This window comes from Ictidomys tridecemlineatus, chromosome X (assembly GCF_052094955.1).
Source record: "Ictidomys tridecemlineatus isolate mIctTri1 chromosome X, mIctTri1.hap1, whole genome shotgun sequence".
Lineage (NCBI taxonomy): Eukaryota > Metazoa > Chordata > Mammalia > Rodentia > Sciuridae > Ictidomys > Ictidomys tridecemlineatus.
Window position 1 is genome coordinate 119,970,365 of NC_135493.1, and position 12,545 is coordinate 119,982,909.

At 40.6% G+C, this 12,545-nt stretch overlaps 1 protein-coding gene across 4 annotated transcripts in view; it reads left to right on the forward strand.

Annotated features, from left to right (window-relative positions):
* Positions 1 to 12,545, forward strand: part of Arhgap6 (Rho GTPase activating protein 6) — a 453,321-nt gene that overhangs the window by 212,750 nt on the left and 228,026 nt on the right. The window contains exon 1 of one of the 4 annotated variants that reach the window (XM_078035126.1): positions 1,879 to 2,270. The exons of the other annotated variants lie outside the window; for them this stretch is intronic. Within the exon in view, the coding sequence (XP_077891252.1) occupies positions 2,226 to 2,270 (45 nt within the window). The 5' untranslated portion in view covers positions 1,879 to 2,225. Of the gene's footprint in view, positions 1 to 1,878; positions 2,271 to 12,545 lie in introns of those variants that run through there. 4 annotated transcript variants of the gene reach the window in all.

The window sequence follows — 12,545 nt, forward strand, 5'->3', positions numbered from 1 at the left end:
GGTTGTGTTCAGGAGAGAGTGAAAGAGAACTCTTCAGTGTATCATATTGCCATCTCTGCCTGGATATGTTGCTGAGCAGGTAAGGCTTCCAAAGAGAATGGGCTTACTCTGTTCTAATCCATAGCAGAGGGAAAGGAGACATTGGGCAGAGCTGACAGTAGGAAGGAGAAACTTGGGTAAATAGTTCAATTGACTTTCTCTCTGGCTGGAAGGTTTTATTTTGAGCAGGGGATTGATTTTAAATTTTATTTTTACTGCAGTGTAAAGTACACATAGTGAAGGGTGTAAATTGCACCAATCTGGAGTGTACTGCTCAATGAATGTGTGCGGTCTTAATGATCAAGACAAACCATTTTCAGCACCCCCATAGTGTTCCCCTGCACCCCCTTCCCAGGCTATTCCACCTTGGTAACCACTGTTCTGATTTCTACTATGAATCACATTTGCCTATTTCTGTTCAACATTTTATTTTAGTTGCAGAATAAATAAGTGTGATGTTCCAGTATATACTCCTGTGATTTATTTCTCTCAACATGTTAGATTAATTCATGCTTTGTATGCATTGGTGACTATTTTTATTGCTGAGTAGTATTCTATTGTGTGCAAAGACTAAGTTGGTTTATATGCACCGGTTGATTCACATTTACTTTGTTTCCATCATAAACAGTTATATCTAAAGACTTTTTGAACATTCTGGGTATAATCATTAGTAGGTATAACCATACAGTTTTCCAGGTAGATTAATTGTCATACGCTTATCTAGTGATAGATTTCTCAGGATGTCTGCACCCCTGTCTTTACGTTTACATTGTTAATTATAATTATTCTGCCAATTGTTCTAAAATAACTACAGCTGGGGGATGGTCTAGTTCAACTAAATTGTAAGGGTTCAACTGAGTGGTACTAGACACATCTTATTTACCCCTCCTCATGCACAGCAGTTGGAAGTTCACTCTCAGAGTCCAGTACAGCAGACGCCTGAAGAATTGGCACAAGCCACACTCAAACCCATCATCCATTTCATTAACCACCCCTCCTTGGATTGGATTGATTGATTTCATGGGTCTGGAGTGTCCACTCTAGCCCCAGATCCTGCCTTTGTCTGGATTCGGCTTCCGAGAGGCTGTATATAAATTCCAGAGTGCCAGGACTCAGGGAAAACTTGGCCATTTCTTTGCAAGGTGTTTTAAAAGACTTGTTTCCATGATGGGATTTCAGAGCAGAGGCCAGATTTTAGTGTTATTGTGAACCTTCAGTGTGTACTTAAAATGATTTGGTTTATTTGGCAGCATTTGCAATTCGACTGTACATTTCTTCTGTTCCCAAACCCTTACAATGCGGTTTTCCGATATGCACCAAGGAACTAAGACACAAAAGCAGCGCCTGGAGCACTACCCCCCCCCACCCCCACCCCCACCGCAGTAAATACCCAAATCCAGCCTGGCTGCAAAGCCATTCCTCACGTTCCAGTAAATTCTCCAGGACTTCCCCCTCCAGCGGGGTTCCCCAGACTGCCTGGGTTCTGCAAACTCGGTTATCCCTAAATGGCTTTGCTGGGGCCAGTATCCAACCAGGCCTCCTCCGCTTAACAGTTCCCCAACTAAGTATTACTTAGTCCTCCTCAATACTACCCTCTCCAAAGGTCCTCACATCTGAGGCTCTTGCAGAAAAGGGCTCTCCAAAAAACAAAACTCATCTCTCCCTGAAAGAAGGTTCCGAATCGCCTTCCAGTGTCAGGCCCACACCTCACTGAAAGTTAGCGAAAGTCTATTGGAAACCCAAGTTCGCCCCCTCGCTGGTGTTGAAGCTCCAGCCCCAGCAGCTCCAGGTCGTGGGATCCGGGGAGGAGCGGGGTGGCAGGAGGCGGGAGCGTTGGCCGGTCTGACACCTGTCGTGGGCGAGCTCGCTGCAGCCCCGAACAGCTGGCGGCGGCCACAGCAGCAGCGACCCGCCAGGAGCGGAAGGAATTAAACGCCCGCCCATCTCATCAGGCTCGGCCGCTCCCTCCTCCTCCTCCCCCTCCCCTTTCACCACCGCCTCCTCCGGTCCCCACCAGCTCCTCTGCGGGACGCAGTGCCAGGGGCGCTTTGAACCGCGCTCGTAGCGCACAGAGCAGGGCTGGCGCCCAGGGGCTGCCCCGAGATGACAGTGAAGTAAGAGGACTTCGGAGAGACGCCACAACCCCAGGTTGCTCCGGAGGGCTCGCCGTTCCTCTCGGTGGGGACATGGGGGACCCAGCGTACCGCGAGAAGCCGCAGCTGCACTACGCGGTGAGTGTCCCGGCGCACACAGAGGCGACAGGGGGCGCCACTTGGCCGACCTAGGAAGGGACAGCGCAGAGATGAAGCGATCGTGGCTCTCCGGAGGTCCTGGGTTGGGGAGAGGGTGTACCAGGGGGCTCACCCTGGAGTGCCACCTGCTTGGAAACTCAGCTGAGCTCCTTGAAATATCTTAGTAGGGTACCCCAGAATCAGTGTTCTTTTCACTGCGCCGTGGTCTTTGTGTCAGGAACAGGAGATCTGGACCTTGTCGCTGCCTTGCTGTCTAGGGCTAAGAAATGGGGCTTCTGGGGTTGGGCCAGCCTTCCAATCAGATACATTGAAGGGACAGGAATAGAGCTAGACAGGAGATAAGGATACCTAAAGGTCTGAGTGTGCGGCTAGTGGAGTCCCCATAGAAATACTGTGGGGTGCCTTTGGGTAAACCCAGTTTGCTGTTTGGAAGGAGGGTACACATTTCCTTCTGAGTTGTGGAGGAACAGAACGTGGCCTTAATACAAGAAGATGCCAGGAGGCATTCTGTGGGATCCTCCTTTTTACCTCATGGTGACTTGTCTTCTGGTTGTTGATTTAAACATTCCACGAATATTTATTGGGGACCTACTATGTGCCAAGCGCTTCTGGTATGGCAGAGTAACAGAAAAAAAGCTCATGGAGTTTACCTTCTTTGAAGAAGGAGTCAAAATTTTAGAGTTAATGATTAACCAAATCCAGATTCTAGGTTGAGTTTATTTTTTAGAGCAGTTGGGGGGTGGCGTGGCAAGAAGGAAGAAAAGAAAGAGGTTTAAGGAATGAGTACTACTTCTGAGGATTCTAAATGCCCCCAAAAGGAAGGAGACAGATAGCAGGTTTAGCTTACTCCAGTCTTTGGACATTTACTTTCTATTTGTTAAAAAAAAAAAAAGTGTCATGCTGAGATGAAACATTGCAGTTGTTCTGCCATCTGCTAATTTTCTGAGTTTTCCTTGACAAGATTTTCACTGCTGAGATTCACATTCTGACTGCCAACTTTAAAAACTGGAGAGAGACAGACAAGACAGAAAGTTGACAAGAATCATCAATATTTATAATAAGGCAAAGACAGTTATCTGTCTGGAATTTGCATCCTTCAAAATCCACTCCCCACATATTTTTTTTTTCCCAAGAAAGTAGTTGACATGGACAGGAATGGTAGGCTCAGAGATATCTGAGCTTCCCCAGCTTGTTCCAGGTGCTGCCTGCTGGTCCTGAATCAACTATGGGGCAAATTTTGCATCTCTTCCACATCACTTTCCTTCTCTGGAAAAATCAGGGCCTGAATTAGAAAATTGTTAAAAGCCCTTCGTAAGCTAACGTTCCAGGAACCTGTGACAGCTCTTTCCCCTGTTTGGCCATAGTTTCTTGCTTTGAAATGCCAAATGATACACTTGTGAGTTACTGATGCGTATTCTTTTCTTTAGAGACACTGGCGACTCAGAGATTTACCCTTTAAAGTGGTCTCAAGGGTAATCAGTTTTTAGCAAAGGTTGCTTTGCACTGAAAGAGCTAGAGTCTGTGCTCCTTCTGTGGGTTTGACATCTGCATCCCACGGTGTTTCCAGATATTAATCTGTGTACTGGTGCCCTTTAATTTGTGATCTGAGGTCTTTTTATTCTATTCATGAGAGTGTAGGTAGAAGAGGAAAGGTGAGAACTGGTTCTTTAATTTAAAAAATCCATGTGTTTATTCATGTTATGAAGTTGCCTGAATTTTGCAAATTCACCCAACATATCACCAAAATTTTAATTTTTTAAATTCAGCTGCCTCATTCTCTTCAAGCCAGAAACCTCAAATCAAGCTGATGCTAATATCCCCTTTTAAGCTTTGAAGATTTGCTGTTAAATAGCCCTTTGTTTTAATGCACATCATCTAGTACATGTGTTTTGATTTAAGACTGTAGAAAGGAAGCCGTGAGAGGGAATTTATTGGGACTTCAGGTGGAAGAAGTCATCCAGGCTCTCCAAAATTTCTTATGTATTTTTCTTTTTAAAAATTATTTGTTCTTTTTAATTATATATGACAGTAGAATCTATTTTGATATATTTATACAAGCATGAACTATATTTATACTAATTAGGACCCCAGTCTTTAGAATGATAAAGCAGCCACATTCAGCAACCCTGAATCAGGTACAGGTGGAAAGAATGTTCATTATAAGTATGAACTGTTGCTTTTTATATTGGCATAAACTTTAAGGTCTTTAATCTGTTTGAATGCTGTACTCTTTTCTACTTCCCTCATTTGGATTTTGATAATTCCAGAGCTTAGTTTGTCTTTCAGCACAAATATTCCACTTACTTTGCTCAACATGGTTTTGCCCCACTGTATATTGTTCTGTGGTCTTGGGATTTTCTTGGTCTGTTCTCCTGCAAAATAATTACCCTCAAAAATTACTAATTACCCTTCCTGCATCTCCAGTACTTCTTGTCTCTTTTGAATTTTAACACAGGGGCAAGTATTTAATGTTCTTCCTTCAGTGCATTTCTTGCATCCAAAGTGAGACTGCATATGAGAAATCCATGGCTCACATTTTATTCATTCAACAAACTTATGCTGAGTATCTATTTTGTGCCAGGATTTTGATCAATTTTCCAAAGAGACAGTTACATAGTGGAAATGTTAAGAGTTGCTAAGAACACCTCACTCATCTTTTAAAATGAACGTTCAGCAGTACAGAGAGTGAAATACACACACTGGAGTAGATAAGAGCATTTTAAATTTATATAATCAGTCACAATTGTCCCACTTTTTCAAAGTATACTATAACTGTCATCTTGTTTTATCATCACAACAAAAATGTGTGTTAGCAGCTAATGATCTTCTCCAAACCTTTCCTCCCACGGTTTTCCCATGTTCTCTTTATGGCTACTCCAGCCTTCCAGCTGGGTGTTGTCTTGACGCCTCTTGGTGACTTGATCAGATTTGTATTTTGGAAAGCTTGCTCTGGTCCCAACATTGAAGTCTGGATGAGGAGGAGCCAGAATGCATTCTGGTGTTTGTACCCAAGAGAGGTACAAGATGATGACCAATACTAGACAGTGGCAGAGCAGGAGGTTGAGAGCAGTTGGCATATTCCAGAAATGCTTAGGACAGAAAACTAGCCAGACTTAGTGTGGATGGGGTTTAGAAGGGATAGAGTATGAAAGTTGAGGATGACCTGAATAAACCAATGATGCTCTGGCAGTGCTTCTAGAGAAGCTGCAGGGCATTATATTGTTCTTACAGTTATGGTCTTATACAAATTACACAGTATTTAAAGACAGTCTGAGACCATTTCAGCCTCAATTCGAACTGGTGGGTTAGGCAGACTTTCTATTACCAATCTAGTATCAGAGCAGTAGTGTTCATGGTAGCACAGGTATAGTTGTTAACAGAACTGAGAGCTTTGTCCAGGCACTCTGATCCTACAGTGCTCTTCAGAGTCATTGAGATGATTGAGACAGTTAAACCTAATTATTTCTCTCCCCATCCCCTCTGTCACAGTAACAAAGTAACAACCAGATATGGGGCCTTCAGAGAGTTAATGTGTCCATCAGTATTGTCAAATCACATAATCAAATGGATATTTAATATGATTGTACAGATTTTTAAAAAACACAAAATTTAAATATCCTTTAAGTTCAATGTAACTTACTTTTGTGCTACCTCAGGGCACTTTGCCCCCTGAGCTATATCCCCAGCTCTTTTATTTATTTATTTATTTGTTTGTTTGTTTGTTTCTTTGTTTATTTGTTTTTATTTTGAGATAGGGTTTTACCAAGTTGCTTAAGTCCTCCCTGAATTGCTGAGTCTGACCTGGAACTTGTGATCCTCCTGCTTCAGCCTCCCAAGTCACTGGAATTACAGGCATGGGCCACTGAGCCCTGGATAAAAAGTTTAGTCCAGTGACTTCCTGATGTCTTTTCTCTCCTAGGGTCTCAACCTGTGTTTACCCTCAGCTTGGGTGGGGAAAGGGAGATCACATGCCCTGTACAGTTACTATCTAAGGGTTTAAAATCATCTACTTCTGAGATCACAGCCTTTGGGACAGGAGTTACCTGTGTTTCTCCTTTGCTAGCAAAGCAATAAACTTTTTTTCCTGTTTCTCAAAAAAAAAAAAAAAAAAAAAGAAAGAAAGAAAGAAAAGAAAAGTAAAAGAAAAAGAAAGTCATTGACTTCTGTCTCACAGACAGGTAGAAGACTCAGTGGAGATATTATTGATGGTTCTTGTCCTTGCTGTCACTCTGCCACCTAGTAAGGTGCTGGGAACTGAATAGGTGCTTGATGAATATGTGTTGAATGCATAAATCCAGTAGGTGAGGCCTAGTTTTGGACACCCCAAGCTGCTCATTCTCTTCCCTTGTACTAGCTGACTTCTGTGCTTCTTTGTTGCTGATCTCACTTCCTGTTTAGTGTGGTCACCCCACCATCTGTGCTTGTGACCACAACCTTGTAATCAGATGCTGACTATACCCTGCTCCATTTAACCCTTCCTTAAGGAGCCCACTAGAAGTGTTAGCCACTTACCTTGATAGAAAGCCTCTTTTCACCTAGAATGGCTATGGTCACAGTACAGAAGTTTCCACATTGGCTCCTAATGAACATTCAATTTTCAAAGAGTTTGAAGTCATTGGTTTCACTTAATTGTTCAGTAATGTTGGGCAGTTCTGAATATGTCAAGAACTGGGCACTGCTGTAGGGCTGTTCTGATATGAATCGGTTCTTATCCATCAATGATGCCAGTGGAAACATCTAGAAATTCTGCAGAACTTGTACTGACCTGTGGCATGGCCTGGAATTCACCTTTATAAAGTGTTTTTATATCACTCTGTTTGTTTATCATTTGTGTTCCCATAAAAGCAAAAAGCTTGCAATGTACAAATAAATGGGAGATTACTGAATCCCTTCAACTAATATCTTTACTAATTGTGGATGCTTTTTCTAACCTCCTCTCCTCCCAGCATCACTATTTTCCCACTACAGTCAGAGCCTTTCTCAGACAACTCCTCATTGGTCTGGAAGCCCCATCATCTTAGAGAATCACATCTCCCATCCTTTAAGCTACTCATTATATACTATTATTTGAAAAATAATCACATTTCTGTTGGATGCTGCATAGTAGAGATACCTGCCAATCATCTGAAAAGAAATACATGAACTTCTATTATTTACTTTTCTTCTTCCCTACATTGTGATAACCCTGGATTGAATACATTTGACTCTCAACTTGGTTGTGAAGTGATTGTGCAGTCAAATGAAGTCTTCACTGAGTTCTTCATTTCTCACTCCCCCCCTCCTGTCTAATTCCCAGATTTTCTCATCTCAGTAAATGGTTGGCTACCCCTGTGACCAGTGTAATCTTTTAAAACCAAAAAGAAATAGTGAAATGCAGTGCTTAAAACTCTCTGGTTTATTTCCATTACACTTAGAATATTTTCATCCATGACCCTGGCCTTCCACCTCCTCCTACATGATCCTCTGCCTCCTACCACCCTCCTCCACCTTGCTGTTACCTGGCCACATCAGTGTCCTTTCTGTTTCACAAAATTCACTATTTCATTCCTGTCCAAAACCTTTGTACTTGCTGTCCCTTCTGCCCAGAAGGTTCTTTGTGTGGCATGCCTTTTTGTATCTTTCAAACTGTAGAAAACTGTCACCTCTCCTGACTTCTATTTCTGAAGTGTTTCCAAGCCCACTCAGTTGCCATTGATCATATTATGTGAGCCACTGCCTTCATTGTTTGCATCACTACTTGATTTCATGTTATACATCCATTGTTATACATCCATCTCTTAACTGATGTGAAGTTTATTCAGGGCAGAGACATCTGCCTTTCCCCATTGTATCCCCACTGTCTGGAGCAGACTCCCACAGAAGGTAGCTACCAATAAGTATGTATGAGTAGATGAATCTGGCTGCCTAAACATTTTTAACACAGGTTACACCAGGAGTTTCCAAATTTAACTCTTCATCATTTGATGACTGGGGATACAGGGAGAGAAGAGATGCTAAATTTTGGCTTCTGGTTTTCACCCAATTGCCACTAAATATGAATCTCCAAGGACCAGACATTGAATCAATAATTTGAAAAAGCTTTGAAAGTGATTATTATATCAGCTATATTTAGAAACCACTGATTGATTTTCATGGTGAACCACTTACTCTTCAAGCAAGTGAAGATTCATATCCTACAAAAGTTGATTTGTTGGTAGTACAGGTCCAGAGACTGTAAGATAGTACTTTACCCCAGGTGAATTGGATAATCTAGTACAGATTTTCTTTGTTTTATACCCTAGTGGTTATTTCAGTTGAACCCTTATGGATATAGGAAGTACAGGAATACTTCATCTCTACTGAGTGGTCTGCCAATATGTTCCTCAATTTTCCCTTCCAAGGTAACCTAAGCCAGTGGTTCTCAAACAGGGGACTTAGGGCAATGTCTTAAGACATTTTTGATAGTCAAGACTGGTGGGGGTGCTGCTGGCATCTAGTAGGTAGAGATCTGAGGTTCTGCCAAACTTCACATAATGCACCACACAGTACAGCAAGGAACTGTTCAGCCCTGGAAGTGTCAATAGTCCCCAAATCAAGAAACTCTGACTTAATTGTACCTCCATAGACATCAAAAAATGTAATGTTTTTAAAAATCATTTTGCATGGCACATTATGTTTCCTTGCTTTCTAAGAGATGGAATTGACAAAATGAGAGTTAGATTTGCTAGATGTGAGTCACAATTATAAACAGCATGTTTTCCACTGTTGGGGGATTACTCTGGGAAGGGCATTTTGGTCCTTCTAGAAGCCTTGGCACCTTGAGCCCTTTTTTCTTCACCCCTTGATGCTAATGGTTTTCCTAATGTTGGGTTAAAAAAAGTTTCTGCCAGGCATAGTGGCACATGCCTGCAATCCTAGCATCATAGGATACTAAGGAAGGAAGATCACAAGCTTGAGGCCAGCCTTAACAACTTATTAAGATCCTCAGCTACTTGTGATATCTTGTCTCAAAAAAAACATAAATTAATAAATTAAAATGACTGGAAATGTAGTTTAGTAGTAAAGTACACTCAGGTTCAATACCCAGTTTTTTTTTTAAATGTTTCCTGTCTTCTTTCTCTCTTGTCATACTTTAGCTAAGTTGTATTCTAATTTAGTTTATCAAATCTCTTAGGCCTGGGGCTACAATTAGAAGTTATAATCTTCAAATGAGTACTTGAGGAAATCTCAGAAAGCTTTCATGGGTGAATATTGAATCTGCAACTGCCCCAAAGTGAGGAGCAAGGTGCCTGATTTTTGTCCCGCTGGTGGAGGATATGATATGAATAGGTTTGCTCTGGGAACAATGCAAGAAGTGCTGAAAGAAACACAAAAGGGAGAAATAGGGAAACAGTGGCTTCCAATTCTTTTCTCTCAAACCTATCAAGGCTAAATATCTCCTAAGAAGCCTAGAGCAGCAGGTGATTGGTTGATGTTCTGTCATTGAGGGTTGTAGGGGCCCTTTTGAACTTCTGGTCACATTGTTGAATAGACACAGCCTACTTTAGATTGAAAGCTCCAAAATGATGGGGGGGGTAAATAAATTTTAAAATCTTGGGTATTTGCCAAATTTTGGACTGCAATTACAAATGTTTCCCACAGATACAATTTATTTAATATCTTCTAATTGAATACCTTCTCAGATTTTCTGATTATAACCATATTGTCAAAGATAATTTTCCTGAGTTTTCTTCTTAGTACGTTCTAAATACTAAAAAAAAAAATGTAAAGATAAATCAAATGAAAAATTACTGTCACCAGTCAGTGGTGTTCCTTTCTCTTTGTGGTAACTACCTGAATGTTTATATGGGATGTGTCCCAGTACCCCAAAGTTAGCCATAAGTATAAAGCTTCTTCATTCATTCAAATATGGTTATTGTTACCAAGGACTCTTGGAATTTTGGTTTCCTTGAAAGATTCCATGACCCTTTGAAATGAAAATTCTTCAGGATTTTCTTCGCTTCTTGGCTGACATCTTCTTAGGACTTTTATATTTTAAAAATGTAGTAATATTGGGGTATTTAGAGTGTCAGCTGAATTAGATTTCTACAGTGAAGTTTCCAGAAGAATTTGGAGTTATGCTTTGGGAGGAAGTTGTTATGAGAACAGCAATAGAATTTTAGATGAATAAACTTTAAAAATATTTTTGAATGACCTCTTTCTGCTACTGATTGAAATATCTGCTAAAAACTTGTCTAAATCTCCTATTACAATGAAGAAGCCAAGATCATCTTGCCATCTTGGGGAATACCTTGGCTCTGTATTTCCTGAGTGACCCTGTGCCAGGTAGGTGCTGCTCCACACAGACACAAAGCCATGTATATTGCCCTAGGTCCTGAGTGTGATGGTGTCACTTTAATTAAATCCACAGAGTGATCATAATCATCAAAGGAATGTTGAGTTTCCTAGAAGAATTTGAAAATGGTAACATGTAGTAGTATTTTGGTGAGTACACACATGTCTTTCAACAGGACTATTAGTGTTATGAGGTAATTTTGATGGTCTGAACAAAATGTAAGTTAGTCTTTGCTTTTATCTCTAAATATAAGGCATCTTCCTATCTTAGCTATTAATTCACAGAGAAGGGCTTAGTGTCGATCAATCAAGATCCTAACAGGAAACAAACAAGATACTCAAGAAGTCTTAACTTGGAGTGAACTATTAGTGATATATTGACAGATTTAAGGAATCAGCAAGGAGTGTGAGGTACCCAATGATTAGCAATTTGAGGATGCTGTTACCAGGGAGGGAGCAGTGGTACCAGAGCCCAGCAATTTCCAGAATTAGCTGGAAAGGATGCCAGCAATGTGTCCACAGAGGACTGCAGCAGGGGAGTCTAGAGAAGCAGGGATGGAGTGCATAATCCATACTGTGACCTTTTGGCCTCCTATTTGCCTGTCTCCTTCTGGCACCAAACCCAGCCAATCCAGTAAGACCAGTATGGCATGGAAAAGCAGGGACCAGTGCAAGGAAGGCAGGATGCTTCATTTCTTTTTTATTGTGGGCTGAAGGAGGGTGTTGGCAAACAGAAAGTATCATCCTGAGCATGTGTAGTCTTGTTTGGGGTTTGTTATGTGATTAAAATTCCTAAATTCTGAAAGTATTACAGAAATTTCTTAAGATGTCTTATCTCTCCCATGGATTATTTTAATTACCATGTTTAAACGAGTCATGCATTATGCCAACTCCACCTATGTCATGTACAAGCCTTTAAGGATATCGATATTACAAGCCTATTAAAGAACTCAATCTTCACTTCATAGATAGTGATATATTTTATGTATATCTTACTAACGTAAACTCCATACTTAATTCAGAAGTGCTCTGGTCTAAATTTATTAATGTAAGTGGGAATTGCAATAGATAATTTCCCCCTCTAAGTCCATAATAATAGTCTAATGTCATTTGTTTTCCAAACAATAAAAATGGAGGGATCATTTGAGTTTCTTCTGGTTGATGGGTAGAAGATTTTAACCCTTAAAGTTACACATCAACACAAACAAAGTAATTTATGCTTGACTGAAAAGTGATTGCTGTTTATCACTGCTGCTTAAGAAACAATTGCAGCTGAATCATCCTGTAACCTAGTTAATTTGGCAAAGAGAAAACTCGCATTTTAATCTTAACTGCAGAAAGCACTTCTCATTCTTGTTAATTCCCTGTGCAGCCACTTTCATAATATCTATCTTGCTAACAATTGCTTTTTAGAAGACATATTTATAACAAAACTGTAAAATCCAAGGGGGCAGAGGTCAGAACCATGAGGCATTTCTTGACTCTGTTTCCTTGGCCATTTGTAGCATGTGTCTGATGCTTAGATTGTGCTTGAATGTTAGTGAATTTAGTCAGTGATTTTTAGAGTTCTTAGAAATACCTAGTTTAACTTACAGTAATAATACTAACAACAACAACAACAATATCCAATATCTATTTAATAGTTTCCATAAGTCCTGCACATTCTACATATCTCACTTAATCTTCTGAGGGAGGTTCTCCAATCATCCCTGTTTGAATATGAGGAGATTGAGACACCAACTTTGTATCTGTTTCAAGGCCACACAGCTAGTAAATAGGGAGACTAAGACTCAAATCCTTCTATGTTCATTTCACTACTGAGACTGAATGCTTGAACCACTGTGCAACAGCTGACTATTCAATGTCATTGGCTTGAGATGATAACTTTGAGGTCTTGTTTTTAAAACCTTTTCACTTTTTAATAATAATAATAGTCATACC